At 50.5% G+C, this 17,607-nt stretch overlaps 1 protein-coding gene across 1 annotated transcript in view; it reads left to right on the forward strand.

Annotated features, from left to right (window-relative positions):
- Positions 1–293: 293 nt before the first annotated feature.
- Positions 294–17,607, forward strand: part of LOC144608173 (putative flap endonuclease 1 homolog) — a 29,863-nt gene continuing 12,549 nt past the window's right edge. Inside the window, 5 exon segments of the mRNA XM_078425666.1 lie at positions 294–650; positions 2,128–2,212; positions 8,699–8,801; positions 15,600–15,855; positions 17,458–17,537. Coding sequence (XP_078281792.1) covers positions 569–650; positions 2,128–2,212; positions 8,699–8,801; positions 15,600–15,855; positions 17,458–17,537 — 606 coding nt within the window. The 5' untranslated portion in view covers positions 294–568.

Raw genomic sequence — 17,607 nt, forward strand, 5'->3', positions numbered from 1 at the left:
CTCTCTCTCTCCCCCTCTCTTTCTCTCCCCCTCTCTTTCTCCCCCCCCATCTTTTTCACTCCCCCCTCTCTCCCCCTCTGTTTCTCCCCCTTTTCTCATCCCCCTTCTTTCTCCCCCCTCTTTCTCTCCCCCCCTCTCTTTCTCTCCCCTCATCTCTTTCTCTCCCCCCTCTCTTTCTCTAACCCCTCTCTCTTTCGCCTCTCCCCTCCCTCTTCCTACTCTCCCCCCCCCCCCCCATTCGATCTTCCTCCCCGCCCCCCCCCCCTCCTCTCTTTCTTCCCCTACCCCTCCCCTCTCCCTATCCCCCTTTGTTTACTCTCTCCCCTCTCTCTCCCTCTCAGGCTACGACTGCAGGTTCCCGGAGCTGCCGTCAGTCCCACCCGACCATCCCGACCCGACCATCCCGACCCGACCATCCCGACCCGACCATCCCGACCCGACCATCCCGACCCGACCATCCCGACCCGACCATCCCGACCCGACCATCCCGACCCGACCATCCCGACCCGACCATCCCGACCCGACCATCCCGACCCGACCATCCCGACCCGACCATCCCGACCCGACCATGGGCATCAACCGGCTGGCAGAGCTGATCCGGGAACGGGCGGCCGGGGCCATCACCAGCAAAAGCATCTATGCCTATGAGGGTGAGAGAGGGGAGAGGGGCTGGGGGGAGAGAGGGAGGGAGGGAGGGAGGGAGGGGTGTACAGGGAAGGGGGAAGAAAGGGATGGACAGGGAAAGATAAGGGGGGAGAGAGGAGAGAGAGAGAGAGGGGTTGAGAATGGGGTAGAGAATGGGGTAGAGAGGTGGAGGGAGGTGGTAGAGAGAAGAGAAAGATATATATATATATATATATATATGTACAGGGGCATATCGACCCATGCATTGTATACTTGTTTTTATATTCATGCATTTTAAATATGTATGCAATGTTCTATACTTTGGCAATATAATGATGTGTCTTATCATGCCAATAAAGTATTTTAAATTGAAAAAAATTGAATTGATAAGGTGGGAGAGAGAGAGAGAGAGAGAGAGAGAGAGAGAGAGAGAGAGAGAGAGAGAGAGAGAGAATGAGAGAATGAGAATGGGGTAGAGGAGGTGGAGGAGGTGGGAGAGAGAGAGAGAGAGAGAGAGAGAGAGAGAGAGAGAGAGAGAGAGAGAGAATGGGGTAGAGGAGGTGGAGGAGGTGGGAGAGAGAGAGAGACGAGAGGGGATGGAGAGGGACGTGACAAAGAAAACGATGGGGAGAGAGGAAGGGAGAGAAAGTGTTGGGGGGGGGGTAGAGACAGGAGGTGGGAGAAGGGGAGAGTGTGTGGAGGGTGGGGAAATGAAGAGAGGGGAGGTGGAGGAGGTGGGAGTTAGGGTGAAAGAGGGGCGCAGAGAGACAGGCAGTGAAGGTGATGGAGACAGGTTCCCCCCTCCCTCAGCCCATGCACGGACCAGTTCCCCCCCTCCTTCTCTCTCCCTCCTTCTCTCCCCCTTCCTCCTCTCCCCCTCCCTCCTCTCCCCCTCCTCCCTCTCCCCCTCCTCCCTCTCCCCCTCCTCCCTCTCCCCCTCCCCTCCCTCATCTCCCCCTCCTCCCTCTCCCCTCCTCCCTCCCCCCCTCCCCTCCCTCCTCTCCCCCTCCTCCTCCCTCTCCCCCTCCCCTCCCTCCTCTCCCCCTCCTCCTCTCCCCCTCCTCCTCTCCCCCTCCTCCTCTCCCCCTCCTCCCTCTCCCCCTCCCCTCCCTCCTCTCCCCCCTCCTCCTCTCCCCCCTCTCCCCCTCCTCCTGCCTCCCTCCTCTCCCCCTCCTCCTGCCCCTCTCCCCCGCCTCCTGCATCTCCCCCACCCTTCCTGCCTTCCTCCTCCTGCTCCTCTCCCCCACCCCTCTCCCCCTCCTCCTCTCCCCTCCCCTCTCCTCCTCCTCTCCCCTCTTCCTACCTCCCTCCTTCTCTCCCCTCCCCTCCCCCTCCTCCTGCCCCTCTCCCCTCCTCCTGCCCCTTTCCCCTCCTCCTGCCCCCCCCTCCCCCTCCTCCTGCCCCTCTCCCCTCCTCCTGCCCCCCCTCCCCCTCCTCCTGCCCCCCCCCTCCCCCTCCTTCCCTGCCGTTCTGTGCCGTTCTGATCATTCCTCTGCCCCTCAGGGAGGGTGATGGCTCTGGACGCCTCGGTGGTCATGAACCAGTTCCGCATGGCCCGGCCCGACCAGCGATACCTGCACCATCTCAGGTGAGGACCCAATCACTCCCCCTCCCCCTCGCTCCCCATCCACCACCCTACCCCCTCCCTCCACCCCTCCCTTCACGTCACCTCCCCTGTCCCCTCACATCACTCCCTCCACCTCCCACTCGCCCTCCATACGCAAGGAAGGGAGGGATATGGATCACATGAAGGCGGATGAGAGTCGGTACTGGCATGATGTTCAGCACGGGGCCCAAGGTACAGCTGTGCCCGGCTGTACGCCACTGTGTTTGATGGTATTCGTGATCCCCACCCTGTCAAAGGGTGACTGACTGACTGACCAGCCCTCTGGGACAGGTGGATATTGTCCTGGATGGATTGGCCGAGATTGTGTAGGACTGGTCAGGGTGGATTACTTGGGCCAGCGTGGAGTCCAGGCCATTTACCACTGACCGTGCTGAGGAGGGAGGTATAATAATTATAATAATAATATTCATTTATTGTCATTGCAACGAGTACAACAAAATTAAAAAATAGCCAATCCTGACGGTGCGTAAAAACATATATGCAATAAATGCAAAAACAAATAAATACAATTATATTAAGTACAAAAGTTTTAACAGTGTTGCCTAGTGCAGAAGGTAGTGTTCAGTTCTCGTATGGCCCTGGGGTAAAAACTGTTCTTAAGTGCCAGTTCCTTAAAAGTTAAGCATTTGTTTTGAGAGGACTAGAGTATAAAAAAAAGGGATGTTAAGCTTAATAAGGCACTGGTTATCATGAGCGATTTTGGGCCCCATATCTGTGGAAGGCTGTGGTGGTCGGTGTTGGAGAGGGTCCAGAGGAGGTTTACAAGAATGATCCCAGGAATTAGTAGGTTAACCTATGGTGAGCGTTTGTCTGCACTGGGCCTGTACTCACTGGAGTTTAAGAGAATGAGGGGGGACCTCATTGAAACTTACCGAATAGTGAAAGGCTTGGATAGAGTGGACGTGGAGAGGATGTTTCCACCAGTGGGAGAGTCTAGGACTAGAGGGCACAGCCTCAGAATTAAAGGACGTACTGTAGCGACCATAGAGAATGGTCCAGGTCGTCGAACCCTCGGATTGGCCAGCGAGGTCACGTGGGAACGCGACCATGAGGATTGGTCCAGCAAACGACATCGCTGATTGGCCAGCGATGTCAGGTGCGCGTTTGGCGCCCGATTTAGCCAGTTCGGCGAAGTCTTCAAGGAAGACAGTAAGTTTATATTGGTTGTCCTGTAACTTGTTGTTTTGATTCTGTATTCGTGTATTGCGGCTGCAATAAACTTCGTCTACAACTAGCAAGTTTCGGACTCGCCATATTGGTGACCCCGAACGTGATCTGGACGATCACCAACTGAGCAGGAACCCGACGCCTCGTTGACGATGACCGAGCAGGGCACACCGGAGTCAGGCGCGGCAGGCGTTCATCTTCCGTTATTTTGGACGTACGCACCGCAAGCTTGGTTTATCCACGCCGAGGCTCAATTCCACATAAAGAAGGTGTCGGACGATTCCACGAAGTACTTCTACCTCGTCAGCGCTCTATCGCCGGACACAACCAAGCGCATGATGCGGTTTATCATAACTTCACCTGCAGAAGACAAATACGAAACCATGAAGAAGGCATTACTGCGAACCTTCGGGTTAAATAAGCATGGTGGTGCGGCAAAACTTCTGCACCTACCGGAGCTTGGAGACCAACTGCCTTCCGTCCGCATGGCTGAAATGATGGTGCTAGCCGGTGAGCATACGGATTGCCCGATGTTTGAACAGGCATTCCGCGAGAAACTTCCCGAGGATGTCCGACTGTTGCTTACGGATTGTTCTTTTAAGGACCCCGAAGCATATGCAGCGAAAGCGGACGCGCTCATAGCGGGAAAAAACAAGGCCAGTGATTCCATCAACAAAGTCTCGACATCGGTGACCACGCCACAGCGACGGAAAGATGGCACCACGTCTCCCGCCAATTCCCCGAAAGCCCGCCAAAAAGATCCGCACAAGCGCGGCTGGTGCTATTATCACCTACGATGGGGTAACGAATCCCGCAACTGTCGTTTGCCTTGTACCTTTGCGGGAAATGCCTCGGCCGATCGTACATAGGGGCAGTTACGATTGGCCAGAACCGGCGCCTCTATGTCCATGATCGATTCACGGACACAGAATTTTTGGTAGACACCGGAGCCATCGTCAGCATAGTGCCGCCGACCGACCTCGAAACCAGATCGGGTAAGACAGGTCCCACCCTCATCGCGGTTAACGGCAGCCCAATTCGCACTTTCGGCACACGGAAGATGTCCCTTGCTTTAGGCCTCCGCACGTACGAATGGCCATTCATCATAGCCGACGTCAAACAAGCGATCCTGGGCGCAGATTTTCTCTGGGCTTTTTCACTGGTTCCTGATGTCCGCGGTAACGACCTCCGACCCGCTGCTGAAGACGAGCACGTCGCTCCGACAATCGCCTCCTCGCCCAGCCCTACTGTCCAGGCCGTCGTCGCGGCCCCCGACTCGTATGCTGCGATTCTGGCAGAGTTCCCAGAGCAGCTCGTCCAACGTTTTGACGCACCTTCAGCTAAGCACGGTGTAGTCCATCACATCCGCACTGAAGGCCCTCCCGTTTTCGCTCGGGCCAGGAGACTACCGCCAGACAAACTGGTGGTGGCACGGGCGGAGTTCAGGAAGATGGAGGAAATGGGAATTGTTCGTCAGTCTGACAGCCCATGGGCCTCGCCGTTACACATGGTCTCCAAGGCATCTGGGGGGTGTAGGCCATGTGGCGATTATCGGCGTCTCAATGCTGTCACCACGGCTGATCGCTACCCCATACCGCACCTACAGGACTTTTCATCTGGACTGGAAGGAGCGGTGGTGTTTTCCAAAATCGATTTGGTGCGAGGATACCATCAGATTCCGGTGCGACCGGAGGACATACAAAAAACTGCAACTATTACTCCGTTCGGGTTGTTTGAATGGTTGCGTATGCCTTTCGGTTTAAAGAACGCGGCACAGGCTTTCCAGCGACTGATGGACCGCGTGGGCAGGGGTTTACCCTTTGTGTTTATTTATTTAGACGACATCCTGGTAGCCAGCCCCTCAGTGCAAGAACACCAGGCCCATTTGCGGACCGTGTTCCAGCGGCTCCAAGACCACGGGCTCATTATTCAACCCTCCAAATGTCAATTCGGCCTGCCTGCTCTCGATTTTCTAGGTCACAGAATTACCTCTGCCGGCGCTGTCCCTTTGCCAGAGAAGGTGGAGGCTATCCAGGCTTTCCCCAGGCCTACCACAGTAAAAGGGCTGCAGGAGTTCGTAGGCATGGTTAATTTCTACCATAGATTCGTTCCGGCAGCGGCGCGAGTCCTGCGCCCACTTTTCCAATGCCTTGCAGGTAATCCGGTAGAGTTGTTGTGGTCCCCGGCCGCAGAGTCGGCTTTTACGGCAGCTAAGGCAGCCTTGGCAGACGCCACCATGCTGGTCCATCCGAGCCCCTCCGCCCCCACGGCCCTGACGGTTGACGCCTCTGATGTGGCGGTGGGCGGGGTTCTGGAGCAGCAGGTTGGTGGCCGTTGGCAGCCTTTAGCGTTTTTCAGCCGGCAACTAAATTCGGCCGAGCTGAAATATAGCGCATTTGACCGAGAGCTTCTAGCTCTCCATTTAGCTGTCCGTCATTTCAGGTATTTCCTCGAGGGCCGCCCATTTGTGGCATTTACGGACCACAAGCCATTAACATTTGCTTTTTTGAAATTGTCTGACCCATGGTCGGCCCGCCAGCAGCGGCACCTCACGGCTATCTCAGAATTTACCACAGATGTCCGTCATATCGCGGGTAAGCTGAATGCCGTTGCTGACGCCCTGTCTAGACCTGCGTTTCCCCCTATTTCGGCGGTGGACTGCGAAGTGGATCCCCAGGAGCTCGCGGAGGCACAGCTCCTGGCGGATACCGTTTCGACGTACCAGTCCACCACTTCGGGATTGAAGTTGGCCCAGGTAGCTTGTGGGTCGGAGGGCACGAAAGTCTGGTGCGATGTTTCTCTTCCTCGCCCCAGGCCGGTAGTACCGCCCTCCCTTCAGCGCCGGGTTTTCGATGCCATTCATGGGCTGGCACACCCGTCCATCCGCTCCACCTCTGCCTTGGTGGCAGCGAGGTTTGTCTGGCATGGCCTGCGGAAACAGGTAGCGGGATGGGCACGTTCTTGCGTGCCCTGTCAGACCGCTAAGGTCCAGCGCCACATCCAGCCCCCCGTACAGGATTTCGAAGTCCCGGCTTTTCGTTTTTTCCACATCCACGTGGATTTGGTCGGGCCTTTGCCTTCCTCCCGGGGCTACACCCACCTCCTCACGGTGGTGGATCGGTTCACCCGGTGGCCAGAGGCTTTCCCATTGTGTGATATCTCGTCAGCGTCTTGTGCTAGGACTTTGGCCCTTCACTGGGTAGCTCGTTTCGGGGTCCCGGCAGTTATTACAACTGACAGAGGACCACAGTTCACTTCGTCCCTCTGGGCCGCGCTGGCGGAACTGTACGGGTCCAAATTGCAACCCACAACTGCATATCACCCCCAGGCAAATGGACTCGTAGAAAGGTTCCACCGCCAACTTAAGGCGTCCCTCTGTGCAAGGCTTGAAGACCCAGACTGGGTAGACCAACTCCCTTGGGTTCTGTTGGGCATCCGGACGGCTCCTAAGCCAGATCTCGGTGCGTCGTCTGCAGAGCTGGTATATGGCTCGACCCTTCGAGTACCTGGAGATCTGTTTCCGGACACTTCAGCCCTGCTCCCTACAGTCCCATCAGCGTTAGCAGCTCTCCGGGAACGGGTGGGCTCCCTGGCTCCAGTGCCGACTTCACGTCATGGGTGTCCCATGGTACATGAACCGTCTTCCCTGAAGGACTGTGAGTTTGTTTTTTTGCGTAAAGATGCCCATCGCGCCCCGTTGCAGAGGGTCTATCAAGGGCCGTTTCGGGTTTTACGTAAGGGAACGGCTACTTTCACCTTAGACATGGGCGGCAAGAGTGAACTCGTCTCGGTGTCCCGGCTCAAACCTGCCCATTTGGACCCAGATCAACCAGTCCTGGTCGGTCAAACCCCTAGAAGAGGCCGACCTCCGTTAGTTCCGCCCAGTCCACAAACCCCCATTCCGACAGTTCCTCCGGGACCTCCAGTTTCGGCAGTTCCCCTAGGACCCCCCGTTTCGGCAGTTCCTCCAGGACCCCCCGTTCCGGTAGTTCCTCCAGAACCTCCCGTTCCGGCTGTTCCACCAAGTCCGGAACCTCCGGCTCCTGTGGTTCAGGCTGTCCCTCTCCGTACTCGTTATGGTCGCGAAATCCGGCTCCCTGCTAGGTTCCGCACCTCGGGTTCTGGGGGGGGTCATGTAGCGACCATAGAGAATGGTCCAGGTCGTCGAACCCTCGGATTGGCCAGCGAGGTCACGTGGGAACGCGACCATGAGGATTGGTCCAGCAAACGACATCGCTGATTGGCCAGCGATGTCAGGTGCGCGTTTGGCGCCCGATTTAGCCAGTTCGGCGAAGTCTTCAAGGAAGACAGTAAGTTTATATTGGTTGTCCTGTAACTTGTTGTTTTGACTCTGTATTCGTGTATTGCGGCTGCAATAAACTTCGTCTACAACTAGCAAGTTTCGGACTCGCCATAGTACCATTAGAAAGGAGATGAGGAGGAATTTCTTTAGTCGGAGGGTGGTGAATCTGTGGAATTTATTGCCGCAGAAGGTTGTGTAGGGCGAGTCAGTGCTATTGAGGGAGGGCAGCGTAGGTTTACTGGGTTAATTCCCGGAATGGCGGGACTGTCACATGTTGAAAGACTGGAGCGACTAGGCTTGTATACACTGGAATTTAGAAGGATGAGAGGAGATCTTATCGAAATGTATAAGATTATTAAGGGGTTGGACACGTTAGAGGCAGGAAACATGTTCCCAATGTTGGGGGAGTCCAGAACAAGGGGCCATAGTTTAAGAATAAGGGGTAGGCCATTTAGAACGGAGATGAGGAAAAACCTTTTTCAGTCAGAGAGTTGTGAATTTGTGGAATTCTCTGCCTCAGAAGGCAGTGGGGGCCAATTCTCTGAATGCATTCAAAAGAGAGCTGGATAGAGCTCTTAAGGATAGAGGAGTCAGGGGGTATGGGGAGAAGGCAGGAACGGGGTACTGATTGAGAATGATCAGCCATGATCACATTGAATGGCGGTGCTGGCTCGAAGGGCCGAATGGCCTCCTCCTGCACCTATTGTCTATTGTCAGTGGATATTTTTAAGGTGGAGATTGGCAGGTTTGTGATTAGTACGGGCGTCAGGGTTTATGGGGAGAATGGGGTTTAAAGATGGGGAAAGATGGACCGGCCATGATTGAATGGTGGAGTAGACTTGATGGACCAAGTGGCCTGGTTCTGCCCATATATCTGCTGGACTAATGAAGAGGTGTAGATGGCCATGGGTAGCAGGGGCACGACTGCCGTGTGCCACCAGGGGTCACCCTCACCCCAGCGTTGTGTTTTATTGCAGCCAGATCGTGGGTGTTTTCTACCGGACTGCCAGCCTGCTCGAGAAGGGCATCAAACCCGTCTTTGTGTTCGACGGGCCGCCCCCGCGGATGAAGTCCCATGTGGTGAGTGCGTCCCCATCGTCTCCTGCTCCCTCCCTTCACACACACACACACACACACACACACTCTCTCTCTCTCTCTCTCTCTCTCTCTCTCTCTCTCTCTCTCTCTCTCTCTCTCTCTCTCTCTCTCCCTCTCCCTCTCTCTCTCCCTCTCCCTCTCCCTCTCCCTCTCCCTCTCCCGCTCCCTCTCCCTCTCCCTCTCCCTCTCCCTCTCCCTCTCCCTCTCCCTCTCCCTCTCTCTCTCTCTTCCCCCCCCCCCCCACTCACGCCTCACACACACCCCACACTCACACACCACACACACACACACACACACCACACACCCCACACACCCCACACTCACACACACCCCACACTCACACACACCCCACACTCACACACACCCCACACTCACACACACCCCACACTCACACACCACACACACACACACACCACACACACACACACACCACACTCACACACCACACACACCCCACACACCACACTCACACACCACACACACCCCACACTCACACACCACACACACCCCACACTCACACACCACACACACACACACACACCACACACACCTCACACACCCCACACTCACACACCACATTCACACTCACACACCCCACACTCACACACCACATTCACACTCACACACCACTCACACACCACACACACCCCACACTCACACACCACACACACCCAACACTCACCACACACACACACACACACACACCCCACACTCACACACACCCCACACTCACACACCACACACACACACACACACCACACACACCCCACACACCACACTCACACACCACATTCACACTCACACACCCCACACTCACACACCCCACACACCACACTCACACACCACATTCACACTCACACACCCCACACTCACACACCACATTCACACTCACACACCACTCACACACCACACACACCCCACACTCACACACCACACACACCCCACACTCACACACACACACACACACACACACACCACACACACCCCACACACACCACACACACACACACACACCACATTCACACTCACACACCACTCACACACCACACACTCACACACCACACACACCCCACACTCACACACACACACACACACCACACACACCCCACACACACCACACACACACACACACACCACACCCCACACTCACACACACACACCCCACACACACCCCACATTCACACTCACACACCACACTCACACACTACACTCACACACCACACTCACACACCACACTCACACACACACACACACACACACTTGGTGTTCACTAATTGTCACATGGAATGCGAACAGAATGTGTGAGGCACAGTGGTGCAGTAGGTAGAGCTGCTGCCTCACAGCGCCAGAGACCCGGGTTCAATCCTGTGTACGGAGTTTGTACGTTCTCCCCGTGACCTGCTTGGGTTTTCTCCGGATGCTCCAGTTTCCTCACACATCCCAAAGACGTGTGGGTTTGTAGGTTAATTGGCTTCTGTAAATTATCACTCGTGTGCAGGATAGCACTGCACACTATTGGCGCTGGTCAGCACACACTCGGTTGGCCAATGGGGCTTGTTTCCTCAAGTCTCAAGTCAAGTTTATTTGTCACATACACATACACGATGTGCAGTGAAATGAAAGTGGCAATGCCTGCGGATTGTGCACAAAAACGAATTACAGTTACAGCATATAAATAAAGTTAATAAGTTACTATAGCGTAGACAAAAATGTAGTCTCTGGAGTTATAAGAGATACGGAGTTATGGAGAGATACGGGCCGTATCTCTAATGCGAAGCAATGAAATGCTCACTTGCTGCATCTGTATCGTCCCGTAAACACAATGCCACACAGATAAATATACAATAATCAATAATACAATAAATTTAACGGTTAAAAAAAAAAAGACACAAAGTGCTGGAGTAACTCAGTGGGTCAGGCTGCATCTCTGGAGAACGTGTCGGGTCAGGACCCTTCTTCAGGCTGATTGTGGTGGGAATAGATACAAAAAGCAGGTGTAACTAAGCGGGTCAGGCAACAGCTCTGGAGAGACGGAATGGGTGACGTTTCGAGTCATGTGGTGAGGGTGGAGATAGTTTCCCTCCCCTCCCCCCCCCACCTCTCACCCAGCTCTCTCCCCCCCCTGCACAGTCAGATTGAAGAAGGGTCCCTATCATTGTTAAATGTAGATTCTAAAATTCTTTCTAAAATATTAGCTATTAGATTGGAAAACATTTTACCGCAAATTATTTCTGAAGATCAGACAGGTTTTATTAAAAATCGTTATTCATACTTTAACGTTAGGAGATTAATGAATATTGTATACCCTGCTTCAAATAAAACTCCTGAATGTGTCATTTCTTGCTGTTGAGGGCGTTCAGCCGTAGGTTTACTAGGTTAATTCCCGGAATGGCGGGACTGTCGTATGTTGAAAGACTGGAGCGACTAGGCTTGTATGCACTGGAATTTAGAAGGATGAGAGGGGATCTTATCGAAACGTATAAGATTATTAAGGGGTTGGACACGTTAGAGGCAGGAAACATGTTCCCAATGTTGGGGGAGTCCAGAACCAGGGGCCACAGTTTAAGAATAAGGGGTAGGCCATTTAGAACGGAGATGAGGAAAAACTTTTTCAGTCAGAGAGTTGTAAATCTGTGGAACTCTCTGCCTCAGAAGGCAGTGGAGGCCAATTTTCCGAATGCATTCAAGAGAGAGCTGGATAGAGCTCTTAAGGATAGCGGAGTCAGGGGGTATGGGGAGAAGGCAGGAACGGGGTACTGATTGAGAATGATCAGCCATGATCACATTGAATGGTGGTGCTGGCTCGAAGGGCTGAATGGCCTCCTCCTGCACCTATTGTCTATTTCACTTGATGCTGAGAAGGCATTTGACAGAGTGGAATGGGAATACTTATTCAATACACTTGAAAAATTTAAGATTGGTCCAAAATGTTTCTCTTGGATCAAGCTGATATATCATATACCTCATGCTTCCGTACTTACCAATAATCAGCGATCCCCTTTCTTGAGGCTCTTTCGAGGTACTAGACAGGGCTGTCCTTTAAGCCCTTTATTGTTTGATAATGCTTTGGAACCTTTGGCTATTGCTCTTAGGGAATCCCCCAATATTTTTGGCATTGTCCGTGGGAATAAGACATATAAGCTATCTCTCTATGCAGATGATCTGTTATTATACATTTCTAATCCAGAGAAATCTATTCCTGCAATAATAGCATTACTTAATCAATTTAGTCGTTTTTCTGGTTATAAATTAAATCCTAGTAAGAGTGAGCTTTTTCCATCAATCAATCAAATTTCAAATTATGGACAGTTTCCATTTAGATTGACTACTGACTGTTTTACTTATTTAGGTATTAAGATTACCAAGAAACACAAGGGCCTATTTAGAGCCAATTTTACGCCCTTAATTGACCATGTCAGACAACAGTTTATTAAATGGTCACCAATGTCCTTAACCCTAATCGGCCGAATCAGTGCTATTAAAATGATTATTCTACCTAAATTTTTATATTTATTTCAGGTGATACCTATTTTTATTTCTAAATCTTTTTTTGATATTATTGATTCCAAAATTTCTCCATATATATGGCAGAATAAAAATCCCAGACTAAGTAAAAAATACTTACAGAAATTAAAAAAAGATGGTAGTTTGGCATTGCCGAACCTTAGATTTTATTATTGGGCAGTTAATGCTCGTTACTTAATGTTTTGGACAAAAGATTTATAGGATACCCAATGTTTAGGATGGATAAATCTTGAACGTGAATCTATGCAGGGGTTATCATTGGCTTCGATCCTAGGGGCCTCGTTACCTTTTACAATTACGAGATTGAATAAATATACGATTAACCCAAAAATAAGTCACACATTGCGAATATGGTTTCAATTTCATAAGTTTTTTGGATTGAATAATTTTATCTTATCGAGTCCTATCATATCTATTTTTTTCTTTCAACCCTCCAGTATTGATCAAGCATTTCTGCTATGGAAGAGGAAGGGATTAGTATCTTTTTGTGATTTGTTTTGAGACGGCTGTTTTATGTCTTTTGAACAACTGTCCAATAAATATTCACATTTTTGTAGGTATTTGCAAATCAGACATTTTTTGAAGGCTACTTTACCCTCTTTCTCGTTATCACATCAAACTGAAATTACAGAGAACATTTTACACTTGAATCCTTATCAGAAAGGTTTAATATCGACTATCTATGAGTTGATTTTGAAATTACAAGTAGGTACATCTGATAAAATTAAGAATGATTGGGAAAGAGAACTTCAAATTTCTTTACCTATAGAGAAATGGGAGAGGATTCTTCAATTAGTCAATACCTCTTCAATCAGTGCAAGACACACTCTGATACAATTTAAGGTGGTTCACGGAGCACATATGTCCAAAGATAAGTTAGCGCGTTTTTATGGCCATATAAATCCTACTTGTGATAGATGTAATTCTGAGGTGGCTTCCCTGTTTTGGTCTTGTCCACTTTTGGAAAAAAATTGGAAATATATTTTTGATTCTATTTCTGTCGTTTTAGGTATTGATTTACAACCTCATCCTATCACTGCCATGTTTGGGCTACCAATGATAGATTCTATTTATTCATCTGTCCCTTTCAGCCCGGCGGTCGATTGCTTTTACTACATTAATTGCCAGGAGATCTATTTTATTTAAATGGAAAGACTCTAATCCTCCCACCACACTCCATTGGTATTCTGAAACGATATCATGTTTAAATTTAGAATAAAATTAGGAGTGATATTGTTGAACCCTCGGTTAAATTTAATAGGACTTGGGGAAGCTTTATTCAATATTTTCACACAGCATAAGTTGTTCCCTCTCCAGCCGTTAGAATAATTTTTTACCTTTATTTCGCGGAACAAATTTGACGACAAACAGGGGTCTAAACTGTTGAAATCTTTTTTGCAGCCCAGATTCTGTTTTGTTTTTTGGTTTTTTTTAGTTTGCTTATTTTAGTTTAGGGGGTTAATTTTTATTTTTTTTTCTTTTTTCTTTTTACATTTTTTAAATATATATAATCTCTCTTTTAACCTTTTATCTATAATGACATAGAGACTGGGAGGTCTATACCCTATATGTATTTTGAAACTGGATTTATATTTAGGTCACATTTGTTGTTAATGTAATCCTGATCCCTATGTATCAATATCACTATTGTGCTTATCATTTTTTGAAATTTAATAAATTTAATAAAAAGATTTGAAAAGAAGAAGGGGTCCCGACCCGAAACGTCACCTATCCATGTTTTCCAGAGATGCTGCCTGACCCACTGAGTTACTCCAGCACTTTGCATCTTTTCTTTGTTTGAGAACCAGCATCTGCAGTTCCTCGTATCTCCAATTTAACAATCAGTAATGAAGGTAACCATAATAGTGCATAAACCGAAGTCTGTGTTGCAACCAAAGACACCGTCCAGAGTAGATAAAAGTTGCTGAGGTCAGTTGTCTTGCAGTGTTCCTGAGCCTGATGGTCGCTGGGGAGAAGCTGCTCTTGAACCCAGTGGTCGTGTTTCTCAGGCTCCTGGACCTTCTTCCCGGTGGTAGCAGCGAGATGAGAGTGTGTCCAGGGTGGTGTGGGTCATCTTAATGCAGTGCTGGTCCACTTCCATAGAAGGCTTAGGAAGTTCGGCATGTCCCCAACAACTCTCACCAACTTCTACAAATGCGCCGTGGAAAGCATTTTATCGGGACGCATCACAGCCTGGTTTGGGAACAGCTCCATCCAAAGACCGCAAGAAATTGCAGAGATTTGTGGACTTAGCCCAGAGCATCACACAAACCAACCTCCCTTCCATTGACGCCATTCTACCTCGCGCTGCCTCGGCAAGGCCAGCAGCACAATCAAGGACCAGTCGCACCCTGGCCACTCCCTCTTCTCCCCTCTCCCATCAGGCAAAAGGTATAGAAGTGTGAAAACGCACACCTCCAGATTCAGGGACAGTTTATTCCCAGCTGTTATCAGGTAACCGAACCATCCCATCGCCAACTAGAGAGCAGTCCTGAGCTACAATTTACCTCTTTAGAGACCCTTGGACTATCTTTATTCGGACTTTATTGGACTTTATGTTTTGCACTAAACATTAATCCCTTTATCCCGTATCTGCACACTGAGGATGGCTAGATTGTAACCATGAAGAGTCTTTCTACTGATTGGGTAGCATGCAACAAAAAAGCTTTTCACCCTACCTCAATAAACTAAACTAAAGTAAACACCAGTGTGTTAGGCTGGCCCGGGACTTTGCAACTTAAACAGGCAGATATGATAGTGGTATTTACGAGGATTTTGGGGAGGCACATGGATATGCAGAGAATGGAGGGATATGGATCACGAGCTGGCAGAGATCAGTGTAGCCTGGCATCATGTTCAGCATGGGCATTGTGGGCCGAAGGGCCTGTTCCTGCACTGCACTCCTAAAACCTAGACTGAACCCTGTAATGTCCAGGTTCAGGAACAGCTTTTTCCCCAACAACCATCAGGTTGCAGAATACCACAATCTCTGACGAAACTACAAACTGTGAACTGGTTGCTTCCACTGCAGACTTCTGGCTTTGATTTGTCTTTTCACCATATTGGGTATTTGATTGTTTGAATTGTGTTTTGGTTGCTCGATGTGTTTCCTATTGAATGCTGTGTTTACAAACCCGGCTTGTTGCTGCCCCGTGTAATAATCTCCTTCTTCCGTTTCGGAACGTATGGCAATAAAACGCTCGTGACTCTGCTGGTTCTGTGACCTCTGCTGCTGTTGTCTCTTCCTGCCTGCAGCTTCGCAAGAGGCAGACGTGGAAGGCCGACCCAGTGGGTCAGGATCACGCGTGTGGCCCGGTGCCGGAGAGTCAGGAACACGCGTGTGGCCCAGTCCCGGGGAATCAGGAACAAGCAAGTGGCCAGGTCCCGGAGAGTCAGGAACACGTGTGTGGCCCAGTCTCGGGGAGTCAGGAACACGCATGTGGCCAGGTCCCAGGGAGTCAGGCACACGCGTGTGGCCCAGTCCCAGATGGTGTGGAGCCGGTCTGCAAAGGTGAGCTGTCATTGCCGTGTGATCGCGTGTGAGCCGTGCTCCAACCTACCGCTCTGACGTTGTTGGCTGTTTTTTTATCAGCACTTTCTCTGTATCTAACACGATATTGTGCACTCTGGTTTTTCTCTCTTTGCACTACCTGTTGCACTTGTGTGTGTCTTGATTGTACAGCATGACTTGAGATGAGAAAGTACTTTCACCCAGAGAGTTGAGAATTTGTGCAAATTCTCTGCCACAGAAGGCAGTGGAGGCCAATTCACTGGATGAATTTAAAAGAGAGTTAGATAGAGCTCTCGGAGCTAGCGGAATCAAGGGATATGGGGAGAAGGCAGCGCCATTCAATGTGATCATGGCTGATCATTCTCAATCAGTACCCCGTTCCTGCCTTCTCCCCATACCCCCTGACTCCGCTATCATCAAGAGATCTATCTAGCTCTCTCTTGAAAGCATCCAGAGAATTGGCCTCCACTGCCTTCTGAGGCAGAGAATTCCACAGATTCACAACTCTCTGAGTGAAAAAGTTTTTCCTCGTCTCCGTTCCAAATGGCCTACCCATTATTCTTAAATTGTGGCCCCTGGCCCCTTGCTCTGCTACTTGCAAAATGTAGCCCAGTCCATCACATGTACCAGACTCCCCACCATCGACCCCATCTAGACTTCACACTGCCTCGGGAAAGCAGCCAACACAATCAAAGATTTGTCTCATCCCAGTCATTCCTCCTTCTACCTTCTCCCATCTGACGGAAGATAAAGAAGCTTGAATCAGACTCGGGAACAGCTTCCTCCCCTCTGTTATCGGGCTTCTGAACGGTCCTTCCATAAGCTAGAGTACTGTCCAATCCAACTCTACCCCATTGTGGACATTGGACTTTGTCTCTGGAACTGACGCACTAAAATGCTGAGAACTATATACTGCACTCTGTATCTTCCCCTTTGCTCCACCTATTGTACTTGAGTTTGAACTGATTGTATTTATGTACGGTATCAACTGATCTGATTGGAGAGGATGTTTCCACTGGTGGAGGAATCTAGGACCGTTTAAGAGTAAGGGGTAGGCCATTTAGAACTGAGATGAGGAAAAACTTTTTCAGTCAGAGAGTTGTGAATCTGTGGAATTCTCTGCCTCACAAGGCAGTGGAGGCCAATTCTCTGAATGCATTCAAGAGAGAGCTAGATAGAGCTCTTAAGGATAGTGGAGTCAGGGGGTATGGGGAGAAGGCAGGAACGGGGTACTGATTGAGAATGATCAGCCATGATCACATTGAATGGCGGTGCTGGCTCGAAGGGCCGAATGGCCTCCTCCTGCACCTATTGTCTATTGACCAGAGGCCACGGCCTCAGAATAAAAGGATGTACCTTTAGAAAGGTAACTTCTTAAGGCAAAGGGTGGTGAATCTGTGGAATTCATTGCCACAAACAGCTGTGGAGGCCAAGGCTTTGGGTATTTTTTAAGTGGAGATTGACAGATTCTTGATTACTACGGGCGTCAGGGATTATGGGGAGAAGGCGGGAGAATGGGGTTGAGAGGGGAAGATAGATCAGCAGTGAGTAAATGGCGGGGTAGAGTCTGGCGCTGTGTCTGATGGTCTTGTTGCCTTGCAGGGACCCAGGAGACGTGTGGTGTGAAGCGGGGAGCTGAGGGAGGGCCCTCGCTGGAGGAGGGGTCCCAGCCGCCCTCCGGGGTAAGAGTTGGGTCCACACTCGTCCGCTCGGGGAGAGATGAGCTGTACGTGACTCCTTCCCATGTTCCGA

Source organism: Rhinoraja longicauda, chromosome 2 (genome assembly GCF_053455715.1).
Source record: "Rhinoraja longicauda isolate Sanriku21f chromosome 2, sRhiLon1.1, whole genome shotgun sequence".
In the NCBI taxonomy this organism is placed as follows: Eukaryota; Metazoa; Chordata; class Chondrichthyes; order Rajiformes; family Arhynchobatidae; genus Rhinoraja; species Rhinoraja longicauda.